This window comes from Aplidium turbinatum, chromosome 17 (assembly GCF_918807975.1).
Source record: "Aplidium turbinatum chromosome 17, kaAplTurb1.1, whole genome shotgun sequence".
Lineage (NCBI taxonomy): Eukaryota > Metazoa > Chordata > Ascidiacea > Aplousobranchia > Polyclinidae > Aplidium > Aplidium turbinatum.
The window spans coordinates 1,891,550-1,903,915 of NC_137488.1; the positions used below are offsets into that span (position 1 = coordinate 1,891,550).

General features: G+C 36.7%; 1 protein-coding gene across 1 annotated transcript in view; it reads right to left on the reverse strand.

The window, feature by feature from the left end:
• The window catches only part of LOC145786547 (cell death protein 3-like), a 67,801-nt gene that overhangs the window by 11,761 nt on the left and 43,674 nt on the right, over positions 1 to 12,366 (reverse strand). The window contains exons 4-6 of the mRNA XM_082598220.1: positions 4,310 to 4,401; positions 1,297 to 1,449; positions 192 to 266 (exon numbers count right to left, since the gene is read on the reverse strand). Of these exons, the coding sequence (XP_082454346.1) occupies positions 192 to 266; positions 1,297 to 1,449; positions 4,310 to 4,401 (320 nt within the window). The remainder of the gene's footprint in view (positions 1 to 191; positions 267 to 1,296; positions 1,450 to 4,309; positions 4,402 to 12,366) is intronic.

Below are 12,366 nucleotides of genomic sequence, written 5' to 3' on the forward strand. Positions count from 1 at the left end.
AACCCACTTTCTTTCGCCCCCAAACCAGAGATGGTACAAAAAATACAAGTTGTTTAAAATTAGAGATCTTAAAGCACAACTTAACAGTTTCCATTGTTATTGCAACTGTTTATAAATTTCAACAAAAGATCATTTTCAATAATCCAACGCTACATCAAAAGCGATCATAGCAATCTTCCTAAAGACGAGACCTTCAATGTTGAATGAACTTGGCTCAACTTTCTCCGCGCGCTTCTTAGCCAAAGCTTCATTAGAATCCACATACACTGCAAAGAAATAACAATTTCTTGGAAGCACTGTTTCAAAAATATTGTAGATAACAGACCAAATGACCTCAATGCCAGTTTTCGTGCAGCACATAGGCTAATCCTTCCATGGCTGTATACAAAATATATTCGTTCTCCAGTCCCCACACCATTCGACAGTGAACATTGTGCAGCAGTTGTCATCGACTGCAAGCCTGATTACTGCGCTTAGGGGTGGTTAAAAACTTTTTTTTAAGTCGTTGTTTTTTTAATCGTTTTTTTTTATACTATTGTATTTCTAATCGTTTTATACATATTTTCAAGTAACAACTGTGGTAAAGATATTTATTATAACTTTTATTTACAGGCTGCTTCGATGAGGATAAAACATCTTATTTGGTAGTAGGAGACCATGGGCTACCGTCTGCAATTCATGTCATATACATTTACATTCAAATAATACTACGAGAAGCCGTCCTGGCAGCAGCTCATAACGAATACTGCTGTTTCAACACAAATGAACATGGCTTCTCAAACACAATCGCCTTTGGCAGGCAGCAGAAGCGATTATTAAGAATGGTACGCCTGTCGTCCGCAGGCAGGCCACGTCATAAAGCAAGTTAGTACAATTGCACACCCGAGAGAGCAATCGAGCCTCCGAACAAACTGTTTTCATAAATCATAACAAAGAACTGCAAAAAAAACTGTAAAATTATAGCTGCTGAATAACTTAGTCTAATTGGTTTCTTTCAAGTCTAATTAGTGAATCTGCAGTCTAGTTGAGTGATACAGGTTAACTTATTAATGTCAACCTTATCTATAAAAAAGTAGATATTACCACACATAATTGGCAAATTCAAGCTTTTTTAACTTAAATTGATCGTTTGGCCCCCAAAAAAAAACATTTTTTATTTTATTTTACGAGCGCAAAATAGCGGCTCACATCCCTAGGCCTAATCATGATATAATGGCTTCAATGTATGTACAAATGAACGAAACCACATCAGCATATGTCCGATTATGAGAACTCATAAGTTAGTGAACATCTTACTTGATGAGCTTATGGGCGTGTTGGTGTTGTTGTAGGTCACATTCCCTCCAAAGTTGGCTTGCGGCATATTGCAGCCGGAAAGACTGAGGTTCATAGCGTTGCCGTAATTGACTGTTTGTGGTACACCACCACCCACCATAACCTTGGCATGCTCTGCGACAATTCAAACACAAAATAAAGTGAAATCAAGTTATCAGTTATGAAAAGAATAAACTGACAAATCTCAACGAGCGGATCACGAAATAAGTGAGTCCATTGAAGTATCATCCAGCTTGCAAATCAGTATTTTTTTTACATTGATTTAACGTCTACAGACAAAAGGATTGGTTTAAATGTCTGGGTGATTGTCAGCTGTGTCGGAAAGGCGGGCGTCAGTGCCTGTACAATCGAAACCAGATGTAACACACCACGATCAACCACAACAAAATGCATTTTGATCAAAAAAAGATTAACTGGTGTTTCCATGTCTCGCGACAGACAGCCACCTATTCCAAACGATTATATATTCTCACGTGATACACTATTCTCATTGTGGTGAGAACCTATTCTAATGAGACTAAAGCAGTACCTGTGTTTACTGTGTGAGCGCATTAAATGTGTGCTACCACTAGACTAGGATTATTATAACATTTTCACAACCTCATATTCCTGTATCATAATTCGATAAACTTTTGTCTCAAAACAAAGCAAATAACTTTTATTTTAACCCACTTTTAAAAAAAACATTACCCCCGAATCAAATATTCACTTTGCTGTATGTTGCATTTATGTAAGTAGGTTGCAATGGCGAAAAGAAACACACTTGAGCAAAAATGAACCAGGGATAATGAACATAAACAAAGGCCACAAGATGAAATAGCGTAGATGCATAAATTGCATATAATATCGCAAAAAAAATTACTAAACTTTGCACAATCTTAACATGAATTCACAATTCATAGTTTGTTGCTGAGAATAAACTGAAATTGCAAATTGTCTTTGTTTTGGTAGGGAGTACACAACTACTACATAACGTTTATCGCACGTTCTGCAAATTGATTGCTTCTAGGGATCTTAAGAGCAGATGGCTCCTGCTTCCAATGGTTTTCCAATGACTTTGAAGATTTTTGTATTGGTTAAATATTTTAGCCAAATTCTTAGTTATCTTCATGGTACATCTGATTAATCAGCCGATAATCTTCGCCGCAATGATACGAAATAAATGTGCAGTTTTTTTCCAAAACCTTTTTTCTTGAAAAAATGAGAATAAAAAGAAAGTGAGGCAGTAACATGCCACGGGAGGCTTGGAGGAGCAATCGACTCCAAAACGTTTATTTTGTCTCCCCAAAAAAACGTGTTTTGAAACTGCAACGATTTAATATCATTGTAGTTCATGTTAAATGACGTTTGTTCTCCTAAAATTTTCTTTCTAGCTATGTCACTGATTACTAAGGCAAAAATGATTCTTGAATCACGCCTTGCACGACTTATGTTAGTGACATTTCCTGGTACCATTGTTCCTCGTTTTCTGCGTGTCTGTTGGAACTTTGTTAAGTTGTTGGTCTTAATATCCTTGTTGTTTTTTCACATCCGATATCACTTTTCAGATATGACATATTTCAGTATTTAAGTATATATAGCTTAAAGTAATTTTTTGAAACAAACATGAAGGTGAAATGGCTAATTCAGGACATTTGCCAGGAAGTGGAATTGCAATCCTGTAACATTGGTCTGGCCTTACTTGTAGAATGTCATGTGATACGCGTTGTGTGTGACTCAATAAAGATCACACAATGTGTAACTATGACGTAACAGTTTCCGTACTTAAAGATCAACCATTGCCTTTACTGTAGCACTGTGAATAAATGACGATCGAAGTTTTGATTTGGAGGTGACCTTTTTTGAAATTTGAGAAAAAAATATGTTCCTTTTAATCGTTTTTATACAAAATTTCATCCATTGATGATACAGGAAATGTTTAGTGTGAATAAAGATACCAAATGTTATAACTCTAGTCAGTAGTCTAGTGTGTACGCATTGCTTCGTAATCTGCAAACTTTTTGCAATACAAAAGTATATCGTGGCTCAAAAGGATTGAGACCAATCATACTATCACTGTGTTGCAATGTTCGTAAAGCAACAATGGAGGATTGTTGATGAGAAATCCTATTGTATGTCTTGAAACAAACACCACAGACCAACAACAACTCCAACTCTTCGAAACAAAAGTGCTTGTAAAGTTACACTGAATACATTTGCATGGTTGAGAACAGATATAATAAAGTTGTGAGGAAAGACACAGCAGCCTACGCAATGTTGGGTTTGAGAAGAATGATGCAGAAGATTGTGTTGGGTGGAAACATGAACAAATTCAAATAGTCAGTTATTCGAATTTATTTCACAATACTTAAATCGAATTTAACTTAAATTCCTATTTGGATTACTTTACAAAATGACTATCTATTTATCTATGCGCTTTAAGGTCTCTTGTTCCCCGTATTGCGAGGGGTGGACGCCAACGAATGTCTACTTTGTCTGATGGTATTTCTCTCTTTCACCCGGTCCTGAGGGTCTACCGAAACAAACTTTTTCAGTCGCAGATCTTTCAGAATGTTGTCGAGCCAACGCTTCACAAGACGTACTTGAGGGTTATTCAAGTCAAAGGACTGGATTTTCTTCGGCCACGCGACTTCTATCATGCGTTACAAGTGTCCGTACCAACGCAGCCTTCTGCATCTTATGACATCTTTAAGCTCGTGGATGCCAAACCTGGATCTCAGCTCTTTCATCGTCACTCGGTCAAAAAGGCACTTGGAACAGATCCATCATACCATGGTATTGTCATTGTATGATTTCTAAGAGTGTATATGATTCTAGTGTCAGAAAATAAGCACAAAGTCAGTTCGTTACTTACGATGTTCACCAATGCACGAATCGCACTGTGTGACTACAATGTAACAAAGCAATGTGGCTTTATATTTGGTGGCAATTAGTTTCGCATTAGCAAATGGGTTTTAAAAATAAATCCACTCACTGTTCATTCGGTTGTTGCTTTCCATTTGTGTTCTATTTGTGGAAAAAGAACCATTGCTTAAATTGGAAGGAACTTGGTTGGACGCACGATAGCTGGAAATGAAAGTAACAGAATGAACCATGCTGCACACAGCCGTGTAGCTGTACAACCCCACAGAGTTTAACATCAGTGCAATTTAGAAAAATGTATCTGACGTTTTTAACTTTCATGAAGCAGTGATCAGAAATCCAAGCGCACAACACGGAGCCACGAGACGGGTGTGAAACTTCAAACAAACAAAACAAAAAAACTCCTCAACCACACTGCCACGTCTGGTTTCGTGGAGAGTCAAGAACGCAGCCAAACCGCAACGACTGGGAAGTAATCGTTGCAAGGGTAGAGGTTGCTACTGGCCTGCGATTTAGGCCGAAGAGCACGCCTAGCAACCACTAAGATCTAATCGTATGAGATACAACAAGCATCACCCATACTTTAACAAGTTTTAATAAAATGTAAGGTAGTTTTGGCCATTCTATAGTAAAATAATATTATATTAACCCTTTGAAGGTTGGGGGGGGCTGTCAATTCAACTTTTTTGTATCAACAGTTGTATCTCTAAAACCACTTAGGCTGCGACTACGAGATTTCTTGACTTTTCCTAACTTTTATTCACCTCTATTGAGCTGAAATTTTGAGCGAATAAAGGTTATAAATTGAGAGATATAAGGCATTTCTCAGCACATCCTCTGAAATATTTCATATTCTATTGTACAAAATTTTCCCACCAGCTAGATGAAAGTAATTAATTTGGCCCTCCTAACTGTTTTACAGCGTGAAGAGAATTGGCTGTATGTAAAATTATGTAAAAAAATTTTAATCACAACATTGCAATGCATGTTCTTCATTACTCTACCAAAAAATAATGTGCAAACTCACGCTACAATTACAGTCATAAGTCACCTCAACATTTCAACGTATACGAGCAGTTCTAAAATTCACATAGTTTTAATTTTCGGATATGCTCAGCGTGAATAATTTTACAAAGTGAATCCCAATGGCCAAATTTTGAAACCGTGCCTTAAAAAATAACAGAGATATCACTTCTAAAGCATAAGAAGAATCGACAGCCCACCCCCCAAACTGAGCAAGACTCCAGGAGCCCAACCTTCTAAGGGTAAATACAGATAGTCTATTATTCACCTAAAAATTTAACAACCTGTTTTACCCTTTCTGGAATTATCAAAAAGTTTTTATTCAAATAGAAAATTTCAATACAATATTATTTTATAAGAAATAGAGTTCAGTATTTTTTATTAAAAATGGATGGAAAATCAGCAGAGTCCTATTTATGGCATATGCATTTCGCTCTACTAGTGTAGAGCATCATTAGTGCCTTATTCAAATAGAATCAATCAATACAATTCTATTTGAATAAGGCACTAATGATGCTCTACACTGGTAGAGTGAAATGCATATGCCATAAATCAAAACTTTTGCAAATAAGATGGCCAATAGGCCAATAGGGTGGCTCGTTTTTGAACTTTTTTTTTAAATTCACTCGGGGTAGTGGGGAAATGGTGCCAATGAGTGAGAAAACGCTTATGACAAAATTTGAGATTCGTAAAAAATTGTCTTCAGCCTCTTAATGGGGCCCAAAAATCGAAAAATGGGGCCAAAAACGCATTTTTTTTCAAAAATATTTTTAGTTTGGGTAGATACAATATTGTTTAAATATATCTATTTAGCCTAAGAAAAAAAATTGGAGTCATTTGAACTATTCCTTTAGCTTCCTTACAGCTTCTGAAAATTTCCATTTTGCTGAAAATTTCGCATTTTTGTGGGTGGTTACATGATACATAATTGCGTTAGACATTTTGCCAGCTATAAAACGTCATTGTACTTCTCTTTATAGAACTGCCCTGAGCTGTTGCGTCATTTTTTAATGAAATTGGGTTAATTTGGTAGGAAAAAGTGCAGTCTTTTATTTGAATTTACGTCCCTGACGAAGTTTGTAGTTATGTAACCACAAACAAAAATGCGAAATTTTCAGAAGCTGTGAGGAAGCTGAAGGAATAGTTTAAATGACTTTAAATTTTTTAGGTTAATTAGATATATCTAAACAATATTGTATCTACCCTAACTAAAAATATTTTTGAAAAAAAATGCGTTTTTGACCCCATTTTTCGATTTTTGGGCCCCATGAGGAGGCTGAAGACAATTTGTTACGAATCTCAAATTTTGTCATGATTGTTTTCTCACTCATTGGCACCATTTTCCCACTACCCCGAGAGAATTAAAAAAAAAGTTCAAAAACGAGCCACCCTAATGTACAACATGTACGGTGAAACAAATTAATAAAGTCAATATAATCTTGAAAACAAAAACACTTGTTTCAAATAACTTAAATTTACTCTTAAAATTTCTCTCTGAACTTTCGGCCGTCGGCATATTGTTATAATGCTAACAGGCGGCATAGGTGCAATGGCACTTTCATATATGTTGCATGAAAATTAGCATAGGTATACTTTCTGTATGGTTATTATTGGTTTGAACATTTCAATACACTACTCAGACATAACCTATTATGATTGTTGGCAGTTGCTATGTCTGCCAAGCCAACACACGGAAACAACGTAAAACTAGGAAAAGCTGTTTGGTTTGTGTCCAACCTGTTTGCGACGAACATTCACATGCAAATGCAACACCTGTTATTTATGAAAATGATTAAAAAGCTTTCTAAATTATCTTTGATACTGTAAATAAGGTGTTTTGTATTCTTTTGCAACAAGAAAAATTATTTCTCCAAAATAAAAATTCTGTCTTTATTTTTTGCCCCGAAACAAGTTCGAAAACCAATGCACTAGTAGTGAACAATCTTATTTGAATTCTTAGATGAAAACAATCGAAAGAAACCGACTTTAATCTCCTTGTATTTTAAAGCTTGTTTGTACATTGTAATTTATAACTTACTTTGTACACAACAAATTTATTTAAAGTATTTTCAGTCTGTTTCTACTTCCGTACGTTGCTGGTTATACTACTAAGTTATATTCATGATGTGAGTTGAATATGTTTTTCATTGTATTACCTTGGAAAGACGCAATGGACATATTTTTGTATTGCCCAATTCTAAATCGTCAATGAGTTCCAACGCAACAAGATTAGCCTACAATAGTTTGAAATTAATGTTGAATGTTGAACAATAATTCAAAGAACTACATCAGTGATTTACAAAAGCTGGAAAGTTATCAAAAGTTTCTAAACAATTTGTCATTGTCCAAAGCAATAGAATTCACTAATGAGTTTTACTGCACGCTTTTATGATAAACTGTTTCCTCATTGTTTGAACAACTCTCATTAAAACCAAACAATTCATCACCAAACTCAATAATGCCAGCTTAGCAAACAAGGGTGCCTCAATATTAAGCCTCAAACGAGCCTGACTTGTAAAGCATGAAAGTATCCAAAGTGTTTGTTCATTCTGTGCAAACCACAACACTAATCCCACAGCCTTCGTAAAGCTTCACTTAATGACTTGCAAGTTAAATAAAAAACTTTCCAAAATATTTTTCATTCGAAACTTCTATGAACCAGCTAACTGTCGCAAACATTAAAATCATGGTCGAAATGTTTAATATACAGTAGATTTAAAAGGTTCATCGCAAAAGTTTACTATATTTTGGATGATGACTTTTTGTAGGTGCGCCTCTCCAAAGCTGCGTTGAGACTGTCTGGTTTTTAAAGGGTTGAGGAGCAACGCATATCTAGATAGATACAGCACTACCATATACGAAAACAAACATTACATTATACAACAAATTTTCAAATTTTTTTGTCTATCTTTATATTTTTATTGTTTATATATTTACCTTTAATTTATTTTTACAATTTGCAGTTTTTCTTCATAATGGAAATAAAAATAGCAACTATTGCTTAAACTAAACTGTCACAAGTTTAAATGCTATGTTTGTGATTATTTCAAGATATTGAGACTTTTGTTGGGTCTACAAGGTAGACTACATAGGCCTACTCGTGTTTTCTTTGCTTGTGGAGTAACGGTGCTGATGGAGGGCACTGGGCTTACTAAAAGATCTAATGGGCTCCCACAAAAAAACTGATGCCAAGAAAATACAATGTCATCAAGGAGCCACTTGCAAGCCCGGAGAAAGTTTTATTACCGACTTTTTATATAGGATTACGTTCAGTAAACCAATTTGTTAAAGTTTTGGATTTTCAAGAAATCAAAATAATGCTTCCAAAATTCTGGGAAGCCAAACTTATGAAAAGAATATTTTGTTAGCCCCCAAATACCTGCCATGTTGATGTCAAGCTTTCTGGAGGGAAAAATGTTTGAATAGAAGGAAAGGCATGGCAAGCTTTTCGAGGTGTGGTTGATGATTATTTTTAGAAAACGATAAAGATCCAAATTACAAAGATATAGTGATAACCAGTGTTGTACGTTGACGAGGTCAATTTGACGGCGTCAACTTTTTGTTAACGCTGAGGCTAGCGCCGTCAGTTTATTTTTTAGTTGACGGAAGTGATACCGCCGTCAACTATTTTGCCGATTTTAAGCGTCAAGCGCTATGCGTCATTTTTTGTTTTCATGGAAAATCTTGTTTCACAATCAGAGTTTCACCTATGGTTTCACAATGTATTCTGGCCAGCGCGACTCATCCGAATTACCCACTTTCGCGTTGATTGGAATGGCTCCCTGGAATACAAGCGGAAGAAGTTCGCCAAATGGTGATCACTCATATCGTGAGCAGTATCGAGAACGAGGGATCAGAGAGAGAAAGCGAAAAATCAATGAATGTCATCGCGGAGGTTAAAAAACTTTATTTCAAGAGCTATCAATTTATTTCATTGACGGGTACAACACTGGTAATAACACTGATCACAAGTTCCCAGAGGATGGGATACCGCGTGTCTAAACTTGATTTTCTATTTTTTCAACAAAAAAATAATAATAATAATAATAATAAACTTTTTAGGAACTTTAGCGAGAAACATAGTGAGAGATTTCAACACAATGTCAAGCCGCTTTTAAGTCAAGCCAATGTCAAGACGATATCAGAGATGCTGGGGCAGTGCCAGGGATGGAGGAACCACGTGGGCCTGGGCCCACCTACTTTATTTTCTGGGTGAGCCTGGCCCACGTACTTTTGAAAGCCAAATTTCTTTGATAAGGTAGCGAAAACGGAAAAATGAGAGAGGGAGTTCCAAAAAAAGGTCTTCACTTATTTGATACACAGTAGTTTGATTATCTTTGATAGCTCAATGATGAAATCCAATCTTCAAACTTTTCTGTTGAGCCCACTATTGATGGACAGCACGTGTGGGTGTGGTTGCGTGTGACTGGTGGAGCAATCTATCAATCAATATAATTATTCTCTGTGCTCTCTATGGTTAGAACAGTGATATCATTACATATGCACGTGAGCTACTGTATAATGCTGCATATTATTACTCCCAGGTGGTATTATAACTGTGTGTGTATTGTTGCCTGTTTATTTGTGTATACATTGCCACATTTTGTACAGCGCTATAGAGCATTGTGTTCTTTCTTGCATAACGCAGTGAAGATAAATCGGGTAATAATCTGGTGACATATCACCCTCTTCCAACCTGCCTTGAGCCAGCATGGAAGCAGTACGCTCATAAAATCACATGGAACCCTGTCAAGTAACCCATGTTGATGCGCAATCTGCTGCAAGCGGAGATAGTGAATGATTATTATAGAGCAATTCAACAATTTTGTAATTTTTTTGACCAAATCCAGCCCAAAAACGGAAAATCTTGCCTGTTGGTAAGAAAGGCAATTATGAAAACGCAATGTGTAAACCAGGGGTCGGCTTTACATGGTCTTGGTGGGCCGTAGCCTATTAATACCAGTTTTGATAGATTCAGAGGCATGATTTCAAGGCGTTGACGTAGCCTAATGCCTTCAGAATATCGGCTAGTAATATCCTTGACGGGAATCAGCAAAACAAATTCTTAAACATCAAAATCTTAGTTTAATGCACGCACAAATACTGCCAGCTCAGCATCTGTAGGCTTATCTGTCGTGTCTTTGCTCTCATCTAGTGCCATTGCGAAGAACTGTAGATATACAATAACTTTTTGCTAGATGTTACGTTCTCCAATATTAGGCTACGGTTCTTGTTGAAAGACTTAGGCCTATATCTGAAAAGTAGTTTGTTTTTTTTTCCTCTGGACATATGTTTTCAATAACATCCATCTTACACCTTTTCCCAAATTCTCCATCACTATACGATTTCTTGTCTTTTGCTATTCATTGTAGCTATTCCTTGTAGCTAGCAAAATAATTTTCTGATTCATTGGTTTTCCTTTCCTTTGTAATAGAGAAATTTGCTGTTTTAAAGCTATTTTTGAGTAGATTAACTTTGCCGTTCCTTGTTTGACCCATTAACTTGAAAAAAATAATACGTTTTGTATCATAATGGCGCTTTATGTTGAGTTCTTTGTTTATACAAACAGAAACGCAGCAAATCAAAGACGTGGGCCTACTAAAATGATTAATGAAAAGTACTTGTTCTTCCATTCGATTATAATGTAATAAACCACTGGCCTGGCCACACATTATTATAATTTGTAAAGGAGCGGCGGGCCGGATGATTTTTGTTGGCGGGCCGTAGGTTTGCCGACTCCTGGTGTAAACTATAGCAAATATTAAGAATGCAACAATGTTATGGGGGGGTCTGGGGAGCGAAACCCCCCAGAAGTCGGATTGACTTTGACTGCTGCGCCTCTGGGCCCACCTACTTTTAAAATGGTTCCTCCATCCCTGGGAAGTGCAATCATGAGCGGTTACACGTGGTGTTTGATAAGAAAAGATGCTTTTGGTCAAGAAAAGCTACTACAACAAAAGCCTATATTTTTAAAGTTTTAAAGTGTATTTTGTTTGTTTTAGAACTTGTGATAACAAATTGCTGATTAATCGTGATTCTCGTGTTCAAATAGATCTAACAGAAGATCACTAAAAGTTAAATCTATTATTTAAGCAACACACAAGTATAGACATACAAACAATACAGATAGTCACAAATAGCAAAAAGTGTGATTACATCAAAAAGCATCAATGATAGAAAACACTAACATGATTTTCAAACTCAGAGCCCTAAAATCATTAAGGAGCATCAAAAAAAATGACTTAAACAAAAATAATGTTACGTAGTGTTATTGTCAGGGCTGGATTTCAGCCGGAACGGTCCGGAGCGCCGCTCCGGAAGCTCAAGCAAAAAGTTGGCTTGTCCATAACGGCGTTCCGAAAGCTCGAATATTTTATACTCTTATTATGCTTTGCCCTGTTCAATAAAAGTATATCTATAATTCTTGATGAGTCGACCACGTTAAATCGCGTATCCACTTTGACAGTAGATCTTCGTACCAGTCTTGACGGAAGCGAACCTGTGAGTGTATTTGTAGATCTTGTAGAGCTCGCTAGTCTTACGGCGAATGGCATCTTTGATTCCCTGAAGAGCTGCCTAAAATCGTATGGCATGTCATCAACATTTTTATCTTCTTGTTTGATTGGTGTTGTATGTGATGGCACGGCTGTGATGTTAGGTCGCAAAAATGGTGTGGCAAAATTGCTTCATGATGAATTTCCAGACATTGTGGTGTGGTATTGTGCAAATCATAGATTGGAACTATCGGTTCGTGATGTTGTAAAGTCAGTCAGTAGCCTAATGTGAATAGATTTTGATTTTTTATGGACAAGCGCTATTGCCTTTACCACGCTTCTCCTAACTATAGCAGGGAATTGGGTGAATGTGCAGTGCGCTGTTGAAGTGCAGTTGTTGAAAATCGGAGGGGTACTGGACACACGTTGGGTAGCCTCCAGTTTCCGCACAGTTAATGCCGTCTGGAATGATTTTCCAGAACTTGTCGAACATTGCAAAAAGGAAGCTAGTAGCGACACAAGAGATTTTCGAGAACGTGCGAAATATCGAGGACTCTTGCCGAAGATAACATCCACGGATTTCTTGTTGCACTTGGCTTTGATGTGCGAATCCTCGCAAGAATTATCCGAAGTAGCCTAAGCCTCGAAATGC